The 23,723-nt window shown below is 37.8% G+C and overlaps 1 protein-coding gene across 11 annotated transcripts in view; it reads right to left on the bottom strand.

Moving 5' to 3' along the window:
- ARFGEF1 (ARF guanine nucleotide exchange factor 1) overlaps nt 1–23,723 on the bottom strand; it is a 103,648-nt gene that overhangs the window by 1,532 nt on the left and 78,393 nt on the right. For 9 of the 11 annotated variants that reach the window (XR_014228668.1, XR_014228669.1, XR_014228670.1 and 6 more), the window contains 18 exons: nt 22,951–23,041; nt 21,720–21,760; nt 21,455–21,624; nt 20,670–20,821; nt 20,336–20,508; nt 19,191–19,351; nt 18,402–18,532; nt 16,696–16,825; nt 15,545–15,680; nt 15,320–15,458; nt 10,311–10,380; nt 7,838–7,967; nt 6,844–6,983; nt 6,289–6,457; nt 5,209–5,347; nt 4,134–4,251; nt 3,165–3,393; nt 1,768–1,898 (listed from right to left, as the gene is read on the bottom strand). Coding sequence is in view for 1 of the 11 variants with exons in the window: in XM_082316387.1 (XP_082172513.1) it covers nt 3,229–3,393; nt 4,134–4,251; nt 5,209–5,347; nt 6,289–6,457; nt 6,844–6,983; nt 7,838–7,967; nt 10,311–10,380; nt 15,320–15,458; nt 15,545–15,680; nt 16,696–16,825; nt 18,402–18,532; nt 19,191–19,351; nt 20,336–20,508; nt 20,670–20,821; nt 21,455–21,624; nt 21,720–21,760; nt 22,951–23,041 (2,255 nt within the window). In the remaining 10 variants the exon portion in view is untranslated. Of the gene's footprint in view, nt 1–1,767; nt 1,899–1,979; nt 3,394–4,133; nt 4,252–5,208; nt 5,348–6,288; nt 6,458–6,843; nt 6,984–7,837; nt 7,968–10,310; nt 10,381–15,319; nt 15,459–15,544; nt 15,681–16,695; nt 16,826–18,401; nt 18,533–19,190; nt 19,352–20,335; nt 20,509–20,669; nt 20,822–21,454; nt 21,625–21,719; nt 21,761–22,950; nt 23,042–23,723 lie in introns of those variants that run through there. The other 2 variants (XM_082316387.1, XR_014228667.1) reach the window with 2 other exon arrangements.

The following is a 23,723-nucleotide window of genomic DNA, read 5'->3' as shown; positions in this document are numbered from 1 at the left end:
GTGGCCTGCATAGTTTAATTTTTCTTTATTCCCTGAACTTTAATCAGTTTTACCTGCCTGATAGAAGCATAAAGTTAGCGTTAACCTAAAAAGCCAGCCTCAGTTAACTGCAAGAATTTCTGTAAGCGTCGCCGGCCCTCAGAGGCAGCCAGTCTTTTCCTCCAGTCCAAGTCTAGGACACCGCACAGCCCCCCTTTACGTTGCTTCCCTCACCTCTGCAGTGACCTGAAACCAGGAGACTTCGCATAACCTCACTGCTCAACAGCCTCAGCACAGCGCATTACGCTCTTCCTCACAGCCAGTCTCCCTTCAGCATTCGGGATACTCTGGGTCCTTCACATCTTTCCTTCAGCTTTCTCCGCATATCCAAAGCTCAGCTGTCGGCAGGGTGTTTCTGCCTGCCTTCCGACTTTTTTTTTTTAATTTTCTTTTTTTATCACGACAGTCTCACCTGCAAAATAAACGCGGCTGCGATCCGCAGTCCTGAGCTCAAAGCTGAGATGGCCAAAACAGAACCCGTTCCCTGCCCCTGCCCCCGCTTTTCTGATGATCGTTGCAGACGTGAGGAAGCTGAAGGTGACACCCAGAGCACAGCTAGTGCAGCTCTGGCGCTGCCGGAACTATGGAGAGGTACCGAAAGGAGGAACGATGACACAGGAGCTCAGTTTCCCGTGAACCAAGACTAAACAGCGATTAGGCCTTTTCCACATAGGCAATAAATAAGGTAAGGCATGAGAAAGTCATGCTGTAAAGCAAGTCAGTACTAAATAGGAGTGCACAACAGAATGAGGAAGCAGTAAGGTCTAAAGAAAAACAAACAAACCAGCCCAAACTACCAGACCTTTCAGATAATCTATTGTACTCAGTGCCACGGAATGCTGAATCTTGAACACGGACATTTAAAAAGGAACTATGCAGAGACATGGGTAACAGATACAGAAACGGCTGTTAGGACAGTGCGCTGGGTAGCAGCGCCAGGAACACCTGGATAACGGCACTGAGAACAGTTTGCCGCAGGCACGGGGGAGAGTGCGACATCCGTAGGGGTGGGACACGTCATACTTACTCTAAGAATGATTACTGATGACTGACAGACAAGACAGACCTCAGGTCTGGCTTAGTACGGTGGTTTAAGATTTAAACGTTACACAACCAACTGAAAAAATAAAATACAGCCCAAGGGGAAAGACTGTACAATTACAATTAATTGAAATAACCTCAATTCTCCCCCTTCTGACTTCGACAAATGCAATTTGGTTTTGCTCCACCCCAACTACCATTACCACAAAACTCCCAGTCACAGGTCATGCCCTTTAATTCCCTCCACGGGCCTTTCCATAGCTGTTTCCTTCGACTGCTTACGCTTATTTTTGGAGCGTGCTGTGAACAGCTACAGGGAGATTCATTCACCTCTGAGATTAGGCTCCCTCAGCCACTTTCTCCGTCCTCCCGCTTCTCTCCTGTGTTTGTGGTGAGTTTTGTGAGAAGGCACTGGAGAACAATCCAATTCCACTTTTACTTACAAAATCAAAGACACCGAGAAGGCTTAGCGGGCTGATGTATCCCAGTCAGCAGGCAGATGAACTGTGATCCCAGCCTCTCCCACCCCCCCTTCTTCCATAGTCTGTTTTGTATTAATATTTTAATCCCCCGAAAGCAAAACGCAGCATTTGAGCTTCCGTCTGTGCAGCACTACAGGGTTCATTTAACCAGTCCACCTACGAGCACTTTTATTATTCCCTTTTTTTTTTTTTTAAAAAAACTTACCATTCTTTTTCACCCTGTATTTGCCTAGCAGTGAGAAGGCACCTCCTAGTCAACCAAACGGCAGCCACCTTTCGGCCCCCGGAGGGCTGGGGTTTGTTCCTTTGAAACGAGAGCAGGAGAGGCAAAGGAAACTGTAAAACAAGTAGCTGTGGATTAGACTGGTTTTGATTGCACTGATGAAAGAGTTCAAAAACTTTATTGACCTATAACCTGATTAGAATATGCCAGATGAGAACCAAATATTGTACAGAAAGTTGTACAGAATTTTTTTTACATAGAAAACTTTACATATCTGTACCATATACATTTTGTCCATCTGAAAAAAATTTCTACATCCATTGTAATACAGAATGCTTGACAATCTTGTCTTTTAACCATCAGAGCACAATTCACAGTATGAATACATATCCAATAAATTTAACCATCCCCAAACCATGCCAGATTTGTTACTTGAATATATTCAACATTAAATTCTGTACATAAGAGTGAAATCTACATCAAACAAAAAACATCTGACAGCAGACACAACCTAGACTTGTTTGCAGTGATTCAAGTTCCAGTCCTTGAAGGATCATCATTTCAATGGCTCGTTATATTTAAAAGCCCTAAAACAAGTATATTACAGGTAGTTATGTCAGTCGTGATATTTCTACCTCTGTTCTTGACAAAAGTCAGCAACACTAAGTTCTGGGCTACAACGAAACCAAAAAAAAAAAAAAAAAAGAAAAAAGAAAAGAAAATCACAACCCAAAAAAATAAACCCAAACTTCTAGTGCATTTGGTAAACAATGAAGTGTTATGGGTTTTCAGCAAATCAATAATACAGAAATAAAACAATTCAGGAAGAACTGTATAGTGTTAAAGAGTTTATATTACAGACCTGCATCTCTGTACATTTTTCACAGAAGGATGATTACCCATGTCTCAGACAGCCTGAGTGTGCAAAAATCTCAGAATAAGAATATCAGACATAGTTGCTAAATATCTTTTACCATGAACAATAATCTCCATTTTCTTTTCACTATAAACATTTTATCCTTCAAAATACAGCTCTCCTGAGTTGTACTTCTTGCAGAAGCTCAAACCTTTACATATATAGTTCTTTGGGTACATTTTACCTTCACACCCGCCATAAACATCTGTTGCTATACCGCTGTCTAGGACAGTAAAGGATATTGCAGCCCATGCTGACCAGAGGACTGTGCTAAAAACTGGCTCTGTGCTCAGCATGAGCCAGGTAAGAGAAACCGATAGAGAGAATCCATCAGGAAATAAAGGGACTGAAGTGTTGCAAGCCTTAATTACAGTTGTAAGCATCTGTACCGTTAACCCTCGGATACACATCGCCATACAAAGAAACCATTTTTATGGATATCCAGACAGAATGGCTCAGCTACCTGGTCCTTTTATTTAGCTGAGGAATACAGACTTTTAAACGGAGCAATACTCAGTCACTATCTGCTACTGCTTGCTTATTCCAGACTCTTGTTCTGGTGGTTGGGATATTTGGAAAACCACACCAATCCGCAGGAAAAACCTTCGTAGAACAGCTCGAAGTTCAGGAATAAGGTCAAACTGCATAATTTCACACAACAGAGGGTAGTAGAATGAGGCGTGAGCCTTGAACTGAGGAGAAAACAAACAGAAGAAATTATTCTAGTATGCATCAATACACCTCAGGAAGCGCGTTGCAAGCGAAGACTTTTAAATACTCTCCCTAGGCAAGGTGAGAAACCCGCAGTGACAAGCAGAAACATCTTGATAACTGGAGCTAGCAGCCCTAGAATAAGGCTACGACAGCTGTAATGTGCTCTGACAGATGCTCACTAGCTACACACAGCTCCTTGCTAATGCTTATTCTTCAGGAGGAAGAATTTTTCTGTTATAAGTTTTTTGTTGTAGATAGCCCCTTACACTTAATATTTCAGTCAAGTTTCTAAGAAATAGAGGGAGATCTGAATATGGATTTATTTACTGCAGAATTGCCTTGGAGAAGGTCAAGGTGATGTACATGTAACACTGGAAGCAGAAACAGGAGTTATTTCTGTGAATAAAATATCAGCCACTGATCCTCTTCCTCAGTAGGAGAGGGGTAAAGGCAACTTAACACACACTTCTAAAGGATTTTAGCACCTTTTAAATTTTCTCAGACACATTTTATTTTATCACTCACTGCACCCTCGCTCTGCATTACTACTGGCAGTATCTGTCAAGTGCAGCTTCAATGTACATTCCCTCAACAAAGAGTGTCTACAGAGCAGCAGGCGCTTTTAAAGTCAAGTATATAACTGGGCATGAAGAACTGGTCTGGAATGACGTCTTACCTATAAACGTCGTCTTAAATACCATTCCAAACAGCTACTTACCCTTTCATCACTTATCTTCAGGACTTTAGTCAAAAATAAGAGTAATAAATTAGTCCAGGCTTCCCGATGACTTTCTGATGTAAGTGTGAGGAAATAACTCAGAGCCTCACTGCAGACACTAGAGAGAAAAGACACAAGAACTAGTAACTAACATTTTATTGTGAGCTCTACTGCAGAGAGCGCGCTTTGGCTTTGCAACTATACCAGTGCAGAGCCCTGGTGCAGAAGAGCATCGTTTTATGAAAGCTACTGTAAGCCTGATTAGTAATAGAAAGCAGTGATTTTGTTCAACTCAAAAACCAAAGTCCTAGGACTTCAGTATTAAATATGCTGACAAAACATGACTGCACTGTTTGTGCGTATATTTAAAGTGTATCAAGTGCTCTCTGAGAGGTATTAAAATGCATGCGACAAAATGATATGCAGACTTCAAAAATTAATCTCATGCTGGCATAACCAGGTAGTTTTCAGCTCTGCGCCCTGGTCTATAAACCTTAAAATACTTTCACTGTGTTACTGCCATGGTTTTAAGCCCTCTGTTATTCCAACACTTGCTTGAACAACTTTGTAAACTAGAAACGTTCAGGTGAACCTTAGTATTCACAGTAATGAACAACTAAGAAGCCAAAAGCTTCTGTATGCCCACAGGCTCCTCAAGCCCAGTGCTCATTTCTGCAGATGAGAACAAACAGCATCAGTTCCCCCAAATATCTGAGGTTACTGAAAGAAACAAGCAGGGTTTAGGTGATAGTTGCTTTTCTTTTTAAAGAGGAGCTATAACAACCCCCACCTACCCACGTGCTACAAAAAAACCAAAAAACCACGGAGGTGACAAAACCTGTGTTCTCTCCTGCAAAACATGTAATGAGAACAGAAAGCAGAGGCAGCATTAGTAGCTGGGGGCACAGCACTCTCCACACAACATAGCAACTCTTAATATTAGCTGTGACCACCAACATACTGTGTTAACTGTAGGAAGCTTACTGCAAACAGAGGAGGTCTAGCCTTTTAAATAAAAATAAACATTCTTTAACATCAGAAATAACGTCAACAGGTTCAGCTACATGGACCTTACTTTAGTAGTCTTTGCTGGACTTCCTCCCATGCACTGGTACGGCTTTCATCCATGTACATACGGAACAGAATGCGCAACCCACAGGCAAGACTACTGGTCTCCTGTTTCAGAAGATTTGGCTTTGATTTGCCTTTGAAACCTAGAGAAATTCCAAGCATCCATTTAGACTTTTGTTTCATCTGACATTTTTCCTTACAGTCCCCCACTTCTCCTTCTAAGCACGTAGACACTTAGAAGAACCACCTTACGTAATTAATTTCTCACAACGTTTAGTACGATGGAGTACCGTTAAAAGTTAACCTATGAATATACACCATACTGTGTTTGGCACCCATTTTATATAAGCTTCCAAGTAGATGTGAAACCTGGGTGTACGACAGAAGTGCATTCTAACCACCTGAACAACAGACCATTTTGTCTCAATCATATATCTGTAGTGTATACTGTTTTATTGCTTGTTTTTGATAAAAATGCCTACAATACTGCTGTTTCCAAAGCTGTTACTGTATAATTAAACTCAGTTTGCTAGTGGAGGTCCATAGTAGCAAAAAGCATACCCATAAATATTAATACTACCTCACTCAAGCTGAAAATGGCTCTGTGTATGCATACATCAATGCACAAAACAGCTTGCTGCATATTCACAGTATGCATTCACCATAAAAAGTATTAATATAGCTAACTTTGGTGCAAGGAATAGATTAAACACAATGCTACACAGTCCGTTTTCCATCTGTTGTAGAAAGTGACACATATGTCACTTATACACTGGTAGGTAAAACAACCCCCCATAGCAAGTTCTGGGGGGTTGGGCCTGCAGCTTCCAAGCACGGGACTCACACCTACGGCCAGGGATCAGCTTGGCAGCCGTAACCCAGTGCAACCTGAAATTTTAGGAAATGGAAAAGATATTTGCACCTGCACAGATGAGGCCTCCTCCCCTTAGGGATTCTAGGGTTCTAAATTCTAGGGATATGCAATTTTACATTCAGCATCAAAGTACTTTTGACCTATTTTTGGGTCAATTCAAAGCACAGTAACACATTCTCACAAAATATTTCTCCAAGGTGACTAACTCACCTGCTTTCCAGAGAGCAGTTCTTTGTTCATTGTTGGAATTAAATGCTTTAGCAAATCTATGAGATTCCAGCAGACAATCCAGAAGTTTGAAAAGCTGCTGTGATGTTAGAAAACGATACATCCCTTGATCTTGTGTATCCACATGGACATCGAAATCTACTGCATCTCTCTATTAAAAATAAAGAAAAAAACAAAAAGAAAAAAAAAGATATTTCAAGCAAAAATTCACAATTGTCTTCAGCAAGCTCCTGTGATTACTCAATCCTACCCTGTTTTTATCTGTCCTTGTATTTAAACTTAAAACTGCATTAAAAGTTGTATCCACATCCCAGTTGCATAAATCCCTTTGAACAATACATGTTTTAATCTCCACAGTGTGCTGCCCCAGCACAGCAAATGCAATTTAATGCAAGATGTAAAAGATCTCAACAGTCTGCTGGAAGTTCTCAAGCGCTTCTAAAAATTGTAAATTAGAAGATGTTACAGGAGTTTATGAAACGTTATCCACTAAAGAAAAAGCCGTTAAAAAGAGAGATACCTATCAGTTCTACTTACTTGTGCTGCTGCTAGATTCTCTGCATCCTCTTTTTTGCTAGTTGCTGGGAAGAACACAATATTGTCGATGGTCTGAATGAGTTCCAGTTGTACAACGCATTTGATCAAAAGAGCAGCAAATAACTTCTGTTCTGGAAATTCTTTAAAGGAAAGAAAAAGAAAATTGCTTGTTAACTAATATAACTGCAATACTTTTTTTCTTTTTTGAGGGGTAAGTTGAAGAACAGCTTAACTTCAAGGACATTCATAAACCAAACCTGGAATCCACCCGCCTGAGTTACTCTTCTAAAACCAGGACTGATCACCATGTTAACAATTGGCAGGTTTTAAAAAACTATTGCCTAACTTTGAAGTCGCCTGCCATACATTGGACAAATATTCAATGTTACTTAAAAATCACCAAAATTAGTGACCTTGTTGTTAGCATCAGTGCAATGGGAAGAACCAGAGGCTGAGACTGTCCGCAGGCAGAGGAGGCTTAGGATAGCAGTGATATCACTGATGCTTGTTTGTACTTGCAGCAAGTACCAATACCACCAAACATGAACATTTTGAGCACCAACACATAACTTTGCACAAGTATCTTAAGGGTTTGGTGTAGTCTCTTCAAATCAGTCTAAGTACACCTTTTTTTTCCCCCCCCCCAGCTATTGCTTCTGTTGCGTTCTGCACAGAAGGAACTTTGCTCTTAAGAAAAAGTTACTCATTTACATAGCATTATAAGGAGAGTACTATTCTTAATATTTTGCTTTGGGTAAAAAGCCTGCAAGTTAGCAGCTGAACTCTAGATTTTTAAAGCACAGGTCAAAAATGTGGACCCATGAGAGTCCAACAGAATTCTGTCATACTACATGAAGACAAAAATTCAACCAATGTTATTTTCTTCACATCATGTATCTAAAGTTATAACTGGGGCTATAACTAAAGATATCAAACATCTGCTAAAAACTACTCTTAACAGATATAAAATGCCAAATCACTACAAAACACGCACTTGCTGTTGGCCTGGTTTTACTCATTTCTTCACCTACTGTGGACCCTGCGCTGGGTTGATATGGACGTCCATCTGAAGATCGAGGCTGAATAGAATCATGAATATCTACTGACTTCTGTGAGATTGTATCCTGAAAAGAAAAAAAAAAAAAAAAAAATTAACTTACACAAAACTTCTGCAAGCTAATCATCAATAGCGTTGTGCTCTTCATAGCTTAAGACATTTGCTGTTTCAACACTGCACTTTTTCATTTACGTTAGTCATATTTCATATTAGCATTCAAGAAAGACGTACTAAAAAGATGACCTACTAAGAAAGAACTGAAAATTTAACAAGCAACAAATACTTAAATACACAGCGAAGTCAATGAGTAGTATTTTGCACATCATTTTTTTGTATGCCATCCAAGCATTTAGTATGTCAGCCAACAGTTTGACTTTTAGCAGATTAAGTGTATGAGGTTTGACGCAAGGTTCCAATACTGGGCAATGCAGTATCTACCTTGATCTACAATAAAAACCTCTAGTAGCTTCTGTGAGAATTTGTATTCCTTTTATAACAGGTGAAAATGTGAACACACATGTGACATGTCCAAACAACATGAGCGATCATCAAACTTTCATCTTCATTTGCCTTTACTCCCTTGAATGTTCTGAATTATATGCTCCTACTAACATGTTTGCAGGTGCTACAGGAATTTACTACAGTAAAATGATGAAGGAGGAGAATATATGCATATGAAAAAAACGCTCTGATCTAAAATCCTTTTGCCAGAGAGCTGCTTCAGCAGACTTCTTCAGTGTGTTCTGATTCTCCATGTTGTACTGTGTTATCTTGTGAGCTAGAACTCAATGACTTTGGAAGATGACTTGTTGGAGTTTTGTTTTGTTTTATTTTTTAATAAATATCTTCTTTCTTGATCAGTTGAATGTAGAGTATTAAAATCAATGGTGATACCTATTGTTTTCATTTCAGAAAGCATTCATTGAAAGAGGGAAATGTAATTAATAACAAAATATGTTCTCATTAACTGAAAAGCAGTTATATATAGTAATTACTGTCCCTTTCAATAACCCAGCATTTCTACTGGCATTTGTTCCCTAAGTGCCACTGGAGACTACACATTAATTCCCTGCATTGTGTTGTTAGCAAGATTTAAATCTACATATACCGTTCCTATAAAGAACATATCAACTTCTCATACCAGTAAATAACCAAGGTTTTAATCTCTATTAAGTATAAATATACTTTTAATAGATATTATGTCTATAGATAATGCTAATGTCTAATGCTTCATTATATTTGAACTACCTGAAGAAAAATTAGATGGAAATATCAAAAGCCTGCAAAAATTCTATCCTACCAAAAGGACGGATCCAAAATATATCTCCTTTAACACTATTTATTATACAAGTTCTGTTAATTTTGAAGTTGTAAAGTGTTTTTTTACACTGAAGACAAAAAGGTTTTTGAAAACATTCATGTTAAACTATTTCAAAGAGAAAAGATCTTTCAATTTATTCATGACTAAGACATTCAGTATATTTGCCATGTTTGCATGCTATTATATTTGACATAAATGGATCAAAAACGTAGCCAACATTTAGATCAAATATTTATAGATCAAAGCACTACAAATGAGTCAAGATACAGCAACCACATTCAGTCACATGGATGTAAAATACCTGTATAATGAGAACTGGCCATCACAAACATTTACACTCTGTTGTAAGTAAATTACGTTAACACTCCATAAAGATAAATGAACGGAGTCAGTCTCTCTTAGTAGAACTCATTTGGGACCATATCCTTGAACGATTTTATCAAATGCTTCATTAATCTATAAAGAACTTCATGTAGCAATCTTGTGAGAATGTCCAAAAGCTAAACTAATTCTCATCAGTAGTAAAGCAGCTAGAGGGCTGCCACTTGTAGGCAAATCCGAATTCTACATCAGTTTATTCAATCAGTGCTAAGAAATCTGATGGTTATACATATTTTCTATTTTAAACACCGATGTTTAAGTTCTTATTACCAGAGAAAATTTAAAGGAAAAAAAAAGTCAATCTAACTGGCAATCTTTCCACCTCCAGCATTTTCTCATCATGCCAATATATCAAAGAGAATATTGAGCAAAATGAAACAAAAACCACACCCCAAACCAGAAAACAACTCAAACCTTAGATACAGTATTATAGAGACCTAACAGACACAGGACATTACCTAAAACATACATGGATAATGACCTACAGCCAACTTCACTGCAAACAAATACATGCTTCTCTTTCTCAATTAATTCCTTGCCGTTTTTACGTATTAAGTAGCACTTACTTTATCTGGAAAAAACTTTTTCAAGTAAATAAAAATTGAAAAATGGGTTTAAGCTAAGTATACTTTTCACTTATTCTACATCACAACACATTTGTACCAAACTCTTGCAAGCTTTTAAAATATTTTTTTTTCAGCAGCTTACCAGTTTTTCTTTTGCATCAGAAGGAGATCCAGAGCCAAACTCCCCGCTGACTGGTCGCCAAGTCAGCAGCCTTGAAAACACAAAACCAGTACCAAATTTATTAAGTTTGAAATACAAATCAGAACTGATATTCTAAAAAGTCCACATCAATATGGTGGGGTTTTTTTGTTTTAATTTAAATTAATGGAAGCCAAACATGAAGAGTCGGATATAGATACTTCCATAAATTAATAAACTAGTTTCAGTTTTAAGTATACATTTTATTCTTTCACACATAGTGAAAAATTGAAGTATTGTGTTTTTTGAACTTCACTGTTTCTGCCAATTGCCCTGGACGGACAACTGGATTATGTGGAGATGCATTAATTTTTCTCAGAAACACTGGATTTGGCTTTAGGCAGTGCTCTAGTGTCATTAGTGGGCCTTGCTCTCTCACACTGCCTTAAGCTATACCTGGAATAAGGAATGAATCTATTCCAGGACAAATTGGCATGAATGTCTAGAGATGTTTTGCATTCTCTGTTTGGCATATGTTCCAGCATTGTAGTTCTATCTCCATGTAGGATTCAACAGTTCTACTTAGGATTCATTGCTGCTATGAGGTACCAAGCCACTGACAATACTTCTGATCTCTTCCCTGTTGTTTTCCTATAGCATGTTGCTGTCTTGAGGATCTTCACCTTAAGCACTAAAAACTTTCTACATTAATTGTAACTTATTGAGGCTGGCTGTGCCTGCCAAGGAAGGAAATTGGATTAAATAACCTAAGTGGTCCCATCATCTCTTGTTCTATCAAATCTATTGTTACAAAGTAAGATTGAAGTTATTTGTCATTGTTACGATCTCAAACTATTTACCCTCAATCTGTGTGAGGCAATGCTTGATGGACATTTGTGTCTGCGTATCCTAAGTGAGATCTTTCCTACTGTGTTAAGGATCCTCAATTAACACATCACTATCTCGATACAACTAAAGACCATAGAACTAAAAAGACAAATCGGAGATAATAAAAGATAAAATCTTGAGGCATGTAATGAGACAAGTAAAGTACAGCAGAGAACTGAATTGATTCTTGAAAGCTACCAGGACACAAATTGCAGATTATTCTGAATTAGAGGTTGTTAAATACAGTGTAGTTTATTTTGGGCTATAAAGTTTTAAACTTCTATCTGCCAAAGGAGGTAGTGGAATAATGAGCCGTTATGAGCCAGTAGAGGCCAGATCATCGTAATTTGTGCATGGAATCAATTCTAACTCTTAAATTTCTCAAGGACAAGAGAGCATTCACCCTGGCTTTCTCAGCGCCAGCAAGCCAAGACTTGCTCTCATGAAGCTTCAGAAAATTTCAATTAAAAAAAAAAATTATAAACAGAATAGAAATTAAATAAAAAGAAGAATCAAAGAAACTATTAAAATGAGCTAACGAAGTATGGGCTGGATGAACAAACAGTGAGGTGGATCGAAAACTGTCTGAACAGCCGAGCCAAGAGGGTGGTGATCAGGGGCATAAAGTCTAGTTGGAGGCCGGTAACTAGTGGTGTACCCCAGGGGTCAATATTGGGTCCAATTCTGTTCAACATCTTCATTAATGCTCTGGATGATAGGGCAGAGTGGACCCTCAGCAAATTTGCTGATGACACAAAACTGGGAGGAGTGGCTAATACACCAGAGGGTCATGCTCCCACGCAGAGGGACCTCAACAGGCTGGAGAAATGAGCTGATGGGAACCTCACGCAGTTCAACAAGGGGAAGTGCAAAATTCTTCACCTGGAGAGGAACAACCCCATGCACCAGTATATGCTGGGAGCCACCCAGCTGGAAAACAGCTTGGCAGAGAAGGCCCCGGGGTCCTGGTGGACACCAGGCTGGATATGAGTCAGTAATGTGCCCTTGCTGCAAAGAAAGCAAACGTTATCCTGGGCTGCATTAGGAGAGTTGCCAGCAGGTGGAGGGAGGTGGTCCTGCCCCTCTACTTAGCACTATGTCCAGTCCTGCGCTCCCCAGTACGAGAGAGACATGGACAAATTGGAGAGGGTCCAGCAAAAGGCCATGAAGATGATTAAGGGACTGGAGCATCTCTCCTACAAGGAAAGGCTGAGAGAGGTGGGACTGTTAAGCCTGGAGATGCGAAGGCTCAGGGGGGATCTCATCAATGTAGATAAATACGTGAAGGCAGGATACAAAGAGGACAGAGCCAGGCTCTTTCCAGTGGTGCCCAGTGACAGCAACAGAGGCAACAGGTACAAACTGAAACACAGGAGGTTCCCTCTGAGCATCAGGAGACACTTTTTCCACTGCGAGGGTGACCGAGCGCTGGCACAGGTTGCCCAGGGAGCTGTGGAGCTTCCCTCCTTGGAGATATTCAAAAGCCAGGACATGGTCCTGGGGAAATTGCTCTGGGTGGCCATACTTGAGCAGGGGGATTGGACCAGACAACCTCCAGAGCCCCTTCCAAGCTCAGCCATTCTGTGATTCTGTGTTAGTATCTTCAGCTATCAACACCTCAATGATTTTGTGGAAGCTTGGCAGGAGTACAGTCTGGGCTCTTCTAGTAAGTCATCCTTGCTGAAATTGGTAGCTGAGTCAATATTCCAATACTAAGTCTTCCAAACAAGGAAATAATATGATCCTCTCTCTTTGCAAAAAAGTAACTTGCCAAGAACCAGCAGAGGTTAGTACTGCAACTAAGAACTCCTGCAGCCAATGCTGCAACTCTTGAACTGAAGAATTAAGTTACACAATACCTGGAAGATGTTTTATATAAATGCTAAAAAAGAACAGATATAATCCTACCTGATCAGGTTAATAAAAACCTCTGCCAGAAGATACTTCACACTCCAGAGATTCATAGCATCTGACTATTTCAAAGACAATTAGCAAAAAAGCATTCGCCCATAAATATATACCACTGTGCGATTTGTCTCTGTCTTCATTTCAACATTAACTATTGTGTTACTTCCAGACATGGGAAAAAAACGGTAAAAGGAGCATTTGCTTTCTTCTCTTAGTACTGGGGCAGCCTCCACAACAAGCTGGGTATTAAAACTGGGGGGGGTGGTGTGAAATTAAGGCCGGGAGGGCAGGAAAATCTCCACCACAAAATAAGGCTAATAGAGGGACTAAGAAATACAAATATGAAATGCCAGCCAAACCAGGAGTCACAGAAAAATCTGTGAAAAACCTATCCTCTTAGGGCTCAGAAAGAGAAGGAAAAAAAAATGAGTACAAAGTCGCCATTAAAAATATGAATGAATACCTGTATATAGTTATCATAATTTTTTCTTACCCATCTAAAAAGCTTCAGCTTTAATCAATTACGGTCAAAGTGAAAAGACTGTTCTGAGCAGTTTTGTGTCACCCAATAATTGTTTGGAAAAGAGCAGGTGTACTTTCACCATGGGAAAGGAGACTGATGACATATGCTCAAGGGATTACTCATTTATAAAATCCAAGTAAGATTTACTTCACCCTGCAACAGCTGGGAACCTCCCAGAAATATAATAACAAAATGAAGTTCTCAAAGAAGGCACAGAAAGATTAAAAAAGGAGATGGGAAGTAAAGAATGGAAATCTATGGAAGGAGTCAGATACCATCCTAGGAAAAATAACCCATTTGAAAAGCATAAGTGCCATAAACATCAAAGGAATAATGCACATATTTCAAATCAGGTATAATCAGGTATAATCAGGACTTTTACATCCAGAGATTTGGTTTCAAATTTTATTTTTGGCAGTTACCAAAATGCAAAAAAAATATCTTGCCAGCTCCCAGATGTTTCAGCTTTATTTTAGTATTATTTTTTGGGTGCAATTAATTCATACCTACTCATCACATAGAAAAACAGGTGAGGTAGTGACAGATGGATTAACTTATCTTTAAACATGAATGAAGCTCTCTTACAGTGCTAGTTGATACATAACTCTAAAATTAAGGAAAGACTGATGTGCAGAAGATTCCCCTTTGCTCCAGTTTTCTTCAGGCCTGAACTTACTGCCCCTGTACTCGGCATTGGTGAGGCCGCACCTCGAGTACTGTGTTCAGTTTTGGGCCCCTCACCACAAGAAGGACATTGAGGTGCTGGAGCGTGTCCAGAGGAGGGCAAGGAAGTTGGTGAAGGGTCTAGAGCACAAGACTTCTGAGGAGAGGCTGCAGGAACTGAGGTTGTTTAGTCTGGAGAAGAGGAGGCTGAGGGGAGACCTTATTGCTCTCTACAACTACCTGAAAGGAGGTTGTAGCGAGGTGGGGGTCCGTCTCTCCTCCCTAGTAACGAGTGATACGACGAGAGGAAACGGCCTCAAGCTGCACCAGGGGAGGTTTAGGTTAGATATTAGGAAAAACTTCTTCACCAAAAGGGTGGTCAAGCATTGGAACAGGCTGCCCAGGGAAGTGGTTGAGTCTCCATCCCTAGAGGTATTTAAAGAACGGATAGATGTGGTGCTCGAGGACATGGTATAGATGGACTTGGCAGTGTTAGCTTAACGGTTGGACTCGATGATCTTAAGGGTCTTTTCCAACCTTGATGATTCTATGATTCTACGGGTGACACCCAGAAGCAAACGCTATGGGAACTAATTGACAGATACAGGACAAGTACAACAGTTCAACATTAAGACTATCAGATTTGAAAACAAGTAGTGTTTCACCTCAGTGTTGGTAGGGGGAAAAACCCCACATCTTTGGTATAATGCTGGACGCGATTTCTTGTTATTCTGTTCTATGATGTACATGTATAACATACTACTCAGAATAGTACACAGCCTTGTTTCAAGAAACTTCGTATAGAGTTATAACATGAAGAAGGGAAAGACGGTTACCAAACATGCAAGATAATTTTCATAAAAAGATTAGGATTCATAGAAACATATGATGGAAATTAACCATCAACCACAGAGACTTAAATCTCTAAGACTGTTGCAGTATTTTAGTATTTTGTGGAAAAAGCTTCACAGAAATCAGTAAGTCATCTAGCTAAACTATTTTACAAAGTATAAATATTAAGTCGACTTACGCATGAGGGATTGTAGTTTTGAAAATATCCAGCATGCAAGTACAAGTTTTATCCCAGATTTCTAGGGTAAACTTTTCACCATTTAGGATGACAACATTCTCCAAACAGTTTGTACCAGACCGTGCCAGTTGTTCATTGTCTGGAAAAGACAAACAGTGCATTTGTTTATTCACATTCAACAGTAAAATGTTAACATTGTTTAATGTAATTTTGGTACAGTCCTACCTTGCTGCACACACCAGTACAGCTGTGCAAATATATCATCCAAAAGAACATCACTAAGTACTTCTAAATACTGTGTGAATACATCACATATTGCATAAAGTGCATGGTTGCAAGTAGTTGTCATCCATTCAGCTTTCTAGAAGGGGGGAAAAAAAAGTTAAAACTTTAAGGTGAAACTTTTAGGATACACATCCCTGCAGGCAGATGGATATATGCATTTACTCAATTTGAATTGCTTTACAATGACATGCAATTCTTTTCTGTACCTCAAAACCCCCCAAACTTGGAGTCCCAACTTTTCTTTGCTAACTAGCAGGTTTAAAAAACTACAGAAACAGACAAACAACTATTCTTGGAGACCAGATTATAGGACTGACAAGCACTTACCATCATGAGATACTGAGTTTGACATTAAACTTAGTGTCTAACCCTAGCTCAACAGTTTAACACCAAGTTCTCTGTGTTTCTTCTAAATATTTTCCAGGGAATAATAATTTAGAAAGTGAGAGATGTCCTTCTACAAATATTCAGACAGAGCCTCCCAGTTGACAATTTTGATCAAACTTCTAATATTAATAATTTACACTTAATTTACATTAGTAAGCCCATTTCTGTTTCACTTCCTTGTCAGGACAGTACCTGGTCCTGGTTTGGCAGGTCAAAACCTGTTTTGCTGGTCAAAAGGGTGCAGTGAAAGGACAGTGCTGCTTTTTGGAGTTTTCTGTTTGTTTTTTCCCTAGTCATAAAAAAGGTTTGAACTAGCAGAACTTATTTCTTCGAATTGTGACTTCACTGCTGATTACACGCCTAATTCCATTAAGCATGTTGCCATGAAATGATGTGTGTCTCAACTTCCAGACATGTGTAAAAGCTGCAGTTCTTCTTACAAACCCTAGATATTGCATTTCATGCTATTTTTCTGTTGTTCATAGTGTAAACTACTAGGCCTTTTACACACATTGTTTAAAAAAAAAAAAAAGAGGAAAGAGACAGTAGAATGCTAATATAACAAAATAAGGCTACTAGAACCAGAGGTCAGCTGTGGAAGTTTTGAGGTTTGCCTTACATTACTTGATAAGCTAATATTACTAATCCGGTTTTTGACCATAAATACAGATCTCATGTAAATTATCTTCCCCCACTTTTTTCACCTCAGTCTGCTGTTCTGGCAGTTTCATGTTGTCAAATATCCTGAAGACAATCCGAAACAAATCTTGCCACCAGTGTTTTTCGTAAGTATGGCCATATGTCTTCATTATTTCAAACATTACTGTTAAGCCCCTGAAATGAAGAAAGAACAACATATACTAAGAGTTATAAAAAGACATGCACGAGACCAAATATGTTACACTGCAACAGCAATAACAAACTCAAATACTGTTAAGAACATCATACATTGATCTGATGTGGATCAGTCACACTAGTACACTAAAATTAAGTAGAAAATCAGCTTGTTTAAAAAGCACTTAAAACTCACAGGCAATAGCCAAAAAATACATTTGAGAACTGTGGTAATTTCAAATTAAAATAGGAAAACAACTTCTTTACAAAGGACCACAAAAATAAAGGAACAAGTATTTCCAGGTAAGAAATACAGAGGTCTAGAAAATGAGTATTAATCTTCACCAGCTATAAAGGGAGTCCAGATGCACAGCTCGCATGTAGATGTGTAAATTTAAAATTATTTGTATACAACCTCTCATATTTAGCATCAGAACTGCAACAGAATACACTTCATAAGGGAAAAGCCATATTCAAGGAAAATAAGCAGGTTTTACATGAAATCAGAGTACAGCTTTGTTTTTTCAACTGTTTCTGCAATCCTCAACCAGTTAATGTATCATGGTATAAAAAGTTTTAAAATCTTCAAAGTAAGTATGATGGGCAAGACACAGGAGGGCAGGCAAAACTGGGGTCATGAGTTTTAATTAAAACCAAAAATATTCCAACAGAATTTTGCTGTTGGAGTCCACTAAAACAAAACCTACTCATTGCGCAAATGAAAAATGCTCCGTTTTAAACAGAGAGAAAACGGAAACGTGACATGAGGCTTACCCAGGTCAACTATGACAAATCATTAAAATGGAGTAACAGGGGCATATATCATGGAATCAAACATCATACATTTATATTTACTAATGAATAGAGAGAATCAGTATTGCCACTGGAAAAATACAGATTTGGATATTAATCCAATGTAATACCTTATTTAAAAAAAAAAAAAAGGAAGGAGGACGACACGGAATGTAACGCATGTTGACCATTTAGAGTTGACCTTCCATGTTAAAATAATGCCTGCTTGCCATACATTGGGAAAGTTAGAAGTTGGACTTTTACATTTTACTGTGCTCTATGCATCAGCTGCTTCCATAGCATCTGATTGCAATCTGAGCTGAGCTGTCTTAAATAGTTTATAGGTTCTATAATAAATGGAAAACAGTCACTATATTTTAATTTACTTAAGCTTTAATTTATTTTTAAATGAACTATTTAAATAGTTCTTATCTTTGTGATTTCATGGTTATCCATCCTAAGCAGGCACTGTTTAAATATTTAACTTTAAGGAAATGTAATACTTATCTCTTTAACATAATGCAGTCACAACCACGTAACTTCATTATTTATTATAACAGAAGATAAAAATTTCTTATGTAAAGAACACAGATTTAATTCCAGCATCTACATTCCAGCATCTATTTAAAAGGTGTTTTTAAAAAGTTTGGTGTTCCCACAGTGGTATCACCTAAATTAAATAATAAGTCATTTTATGACAGTTACGTTTACTAAGAGAGTTGTTTCTATTTTAAAAGCACAAAGTAAGCCTTTTAAAATTTGAATTACAAATACTGATTGTTACCTGGTTCTTACATCTAATTTGCATCTATTGATGATACAGGACAACTCAAACAGAATTGGGAACCATCCTCGCACCCACACTCTGTCTTCAGGAGCTACATTCATATCATCACTTGTGTATTCTTTGAATGCCTTTAAAAGAAAACACAGGGTTATACAGAGTCAGAAGAGTTAGATTGTTCAAAATAAAACACAATTTGGACTGTAAATAATCTCTGCTATACTAATATTACACTCTGATAACTCAGGTGAGCTGGCAATCAAAATAATACTGAGAAGGTGAAGTGTTTTTCAAAGTAATGCTTAGTATATTATGAAAAATAAACTAAAAAAAAAAACCAAACGAGATGATACATTCAAGCATCAGTTTTTGCTTGCAGTTCAGTCTGAGTCTCTTACTCTCCTTTTATAGAGACAGCACTGAAAGTGAGGATCTACCATAACATTTTGAGGATATCAAACATTTTTGCTTATGCCATTATCCATTCTTCACAACATTTCTCAGTAGAGAGCAGATCCTGAGATACGTTGATTTCCAGCAGCTCTCAGGAAAGCTAGCCACCAGCTGAACTGGGTGAATGGGGATGGGCAGGGGGGAATAAAAGAAAAAAAAAAAATTGCTGTTACTTTCAAAGCCTGTGGCATTTTATTTTCCTATTGCTTCTAAATAAAGTACCTTTCTCATTAATCTCTGAAACTTGAAGGGAAGCCAATAAGGTTAGCGCGAGTATTTTTTTCTTTATAAAACACTTGATTAAAGCACTTATAATTTAGTTAATACAGACTATACCTGAGGTCTATCAGATACATATTTTGCACAGTGGCGAATGAGGCGGATCGCTTCCATACTGGTATCTGGAAATGCTGCATTGCAGGCAAATTCAGACAAGCACTTTACTGCATCCTGGAAAGAATCTATGGTTGCTGGGAAGTGTTTTTCAAACACAATTGCTGGGAGAAAAGTGTGAACAGAAGAAAAAAGTGTCATGCTTTAAAATCTATTAATTCTAATATGAACTGATTGTAACAGAAGTCATGAGAGACTGGTTCATCGATTGGTGCTGTCAAATGCTTGAGTAGTAATAAAAACTAAAAAATGAATGCTCAACCAAAAAAAAGGATGACCTAGAGGGCATTCTATTTTGACAGTAAATAAGTGTTTAAAATAAATCAAGGTAGCATCTAGTCTAGAAGAGGGAAATTTAACAGTTAAGCAAGAACAGAACAATAGGCTTACTGGTTAACACTAGCCTGTGTGATCAGAGCTTAAGAGTGCTACATAAAGCACAGAGTTACATCTACAAAAGGACTTCCCACAGCAATATGGTCCTATTGCCTTGATTTTAAATAGTTACTTTTGAGGAAAAAAACATTCTTCTTCAATGCTGAAAAAGTTCTAGGAACTTGCAGAGGTTGAGACAGAATAAAGAGATCCCTTACAGCACTTAAAACCTGAGATCTAAATTACCATGGGGGGAAAAAAAAAAAAAAAAATCCTAGTGCCACCTAGCACAGCACTTTCTCCTAAAGAGGCCATAGAGAAGCACAATTCAGAAACAAGGAAAAAGATAAGCAAACAACATAATAGTAAAATGACTACACAATTTTTTTCTGGAGGAAAAAAGTATAAAATCCTTCACTTAAATGAAAAAGTACACATTAAGTAAAATTATCTAAGGCTTGACTTGTTTTACTACCGAATGCTACAAACATAAATTTTTTTAAAAAGGCATAAAGGAAGACAGATAACTATAATCTTATTGAATTACTTTCCTACATATTTTCCCAGAGGATTGGTTGAAAAGCGTAAAACGTTGGTTCTAAAGCATGAAGTGTGCTTTACTATGCAGGCTGTAAAGCCAACAGATAAACAAAGCTTCTCAGTCTCTGGAGTCACACAAACTTTCATGATGTCTGAATATCATCAATACTCACTGACAATGTGTCCTGTAGTCTGGAATGCAAGTTCCACTATACTTTCATCCTGATCTGAGGCTGCCAGATGAAATACTGAAAAAATGTTTTTCCAGCCAGAACGAATGTTAGCAGCCTGGGAATTTACCATCTGTGCAATACACCGTACAACCATGTCTCGAATAGTAGGAGACCTAAATTAAGATAATAAACAATAATTGTTTAAACTAAATTACAGAAACAATTAGAATAGTATAATTCTCCAGCAACTGATTTTACAAAAGCAATTTGAAACATTAATTGCAAAAGTTAATGCTTATGATCCCAGGCAATTCAGTTAATTGTATGTTATTACCTGTTTCTCTTCATGATATGTTCAAACGGTCTTAGGAAGTCCTTCTGGAATCGGAAATTAGCAAGTTCTCCTTTTTCTAAGAACTTCATTGATAATTGCCTTAATGAGTCTACAGCAAAAATAGCTACATCTTCATTGGGATTGCAGCCAACCTGATAACGTAGAATAGAAATGCACAGTAAGCTTGCATCAGAATTCTTAGGGATTCAGCTCAAGCTGCCTTTACATTTGACAACGGAGAACTAAGCAGTACTGGAAAATTAATAAAAATAAACAGTAACAAGTTCCATAAACCACATTGTTAATGCATTTCAATAATCCCTAAGCAATTCCAGCTATTTTCTACATTATACATCCTAGCATTTAAAACTTTCTAAAAATAAGCAAACTGTCTAGAAAGACTTCAATAAGCTGTATTAAACATGCACGTCAAACATTCACCTGATAGTCAATTTAGACTTGAACAGAAAACAACCTCTTATCCCAAGCTTCATAAAACACCCCCAAAAATTAGAACACATAACTAACGGCAGCCAGTTCCACACCAGGTCATGATAAATAACAATGTATACTCTTGCCTTTACATTTATTATATTATGTACATCTGCCTTCTCGCAGGCCTTTCCAGCTTTATCATTTTTGTGGTGTTTTAAGCTACTTATACAGAAGGACAGAAAAAACAGTATAATTCAGATGAGCACATGCTTTCCCAAGAAATCTCTAAATAAAATTTATTTGTATCGATAAATTCAAGGAGTATGCAGTATAACCATTAACAAGGATACCTTATTAAAATGATCTCCAATAACTTCCCAGATTCTAGACCACTGTAGCCTTATCCGGCCCATGTTGTAGTACGAAATCTCTACTATCTTCTGCAGACTAAACATTCGAGGGTGGGTAGCAGACAGCAGTTCATCCATAGATACGGCACACAGCCAGCGAACGAAATCCACTGTTAAACGACCACAGATTTTAATGCAATATTCTTCCAAGGTTTAAGACAAAGCTGCTTTGTAGTTTATGGGGAGGGGGGGAGATAAAACTTACCAATAGCATTTCCATCCAACCTTGTAGATCCTGTAAATATTCTGTAAAATACAGTTTAAGACATTGTTACAATTTCTTAAAAAAGCATCTAATAAACATGTATTCAATATTTTTTAAAATATACATAGAAACCCTCTGACTTCTTCTATTTATTAAAAAACAATTAGTAATTGTGGAAAAATACTGAGCTTTGAAAATAAAATCAGAAATATCTCAATTATTTCTAATATTTAAAAATAACTCCCATAAGCATGCGTGGAGACTGGGAGGCGAGCATTGTTTCTAATACTATCTGCTCATTGACAGTGACTGATGAATAATGTCAGTAGTTTATAAACTAGCCAGCCCTGCTCCAAATACAGAAGTCAAACTTCTCCAGAGCGCACAATTCCTATTTGCTATGACAAATAGATACTTGAAACACTTCCCATTATGAAGTGGGGAGAAATACTGCAAACCTAAAGAGCTATTATGTGTTTGACATTAAGCCTCCAGTTCGCTTGATGTGATTTTACTGCAAGGCAAGTTTCATTGAACTGACATCGATCTTGCTGCCTATACTCAATCACAGAAATGCTTGTAAGCCTTCAGAATGATACCTCTTTGTGACTGTCAATTTTGACAACCATTAAGAAAATGATGTTTTCGGATTTCTTATATGTTGAGAGAGCAAGATCCATTAACACTCCAGTCTGATCAGTACTTTATGATATGAACAGGGAATGCTTACGAGATGTATCATGCCTGATCAAATTCAGTTATGATAAACATGATTCATAGAAAGGAAGACTGGAATAATAATTTTGGTAATTTCAGACAACATCTACATAACCTAGAGGAAAGCAGGGAGTCAGTGATTACATTTAGGAGAAAGAGTCTGTCAATAATGCTCCCTGTACTAAGGCAAAATGAGATTTGCTATATGTTACCATATATTGCAAATCAAGATTCACTGGACAGCACAGCAGTTTCCGTTGTGCAACTCTCCTGTAATAATTTTATAATCAGTAAAAAGGCTTCTTGCCTAATCTTTGTTGTGTTCCTTCTTGCAAAAATACTTCTGCTCCATAAAAAATGAAAAAACCCACAAAACTGAAAAGCACTTTAATATGGTAGTATTTATGTAGTTTTTTCCAAATAGGGGTAAACTAATAATGTCCTATTATTAGCACAGGGTATTCAAATATTTCTTAAAAAGCTTGAGACGGCAACGGCAAATTTAATACAATACCTGTCTACAGCAACGACAACACTTTGGGAGCTAGTTTCACCAATGGATTCCTGAATACTTGCTATCTGCTTCCAATCCACGTTTCCACCCACTACAGTGAACAAAATTTGAAAAATGGGTGAGAGACAACACAGAAAGGGCTGGGAAGAAAGAAGAAGAGAAGTCGTACCACTACCAATATAATTATATGTATTTTTAATTCACAAAAAAGAGAAGTACATTATTAATTTCCCTTGCATGAGCTGGGCATTTCAGTGAACAGTTGCATGTTGGTCCAAGTCCTGATTCTCTAGATTCTCTATCCGTGTATCAACTATATTAGTCCCAGAAAATTGTCCACATTTGGAACAACTGTATGAATAGATACAAGTGAAAAAAATTCAAAAGCACAAGAACCACCTTTTTCTCTCCATCTTTCTTTCCATGGATCCTTGGTAATTCTGCTACTGAAAACATACAACATATGATAGAGAATACCGCACAGAGGAGAACTTTTCACACTTTATTAGAAGCAAGTGAGTAAATCCATCCTGATAGGTTTTCTTTTTAATCATTCACAGAGAAGAGCTCCCATCAAAACTCCATCTTAAACCTACCTCTCAAGTACAACAAAATTATCACCTAACAATAGTGAGAAAAATCTGTAAATAAAAATAGCAATATTTATTTTGGAGGCTAGAAATTGTAACCCACACCTGGGAAAGCTCATGTTAAGAAAATGCTAACTTCACAGTGAGCAAATTGCTGAAATTTCTGGCAATCTCTAAGCCCCA

The sequence above is a fragment of the Platalea leucorodia genome (genome assembly GCF_965183815.1).
Source record: "Platalea leucorodia genome assembly, chromosome: 1".
Lineage (NCBI taxonomy): Eukaryota > Metazoa > Chordata > Aves > Pelecaniformes > Threskiornithidae > Platalea > Platalea leucorodia.
Note: the sequence above shows the minus strand (reverse complement) of the source record. Positions and strands in the feature narration are given on the sequence as shown.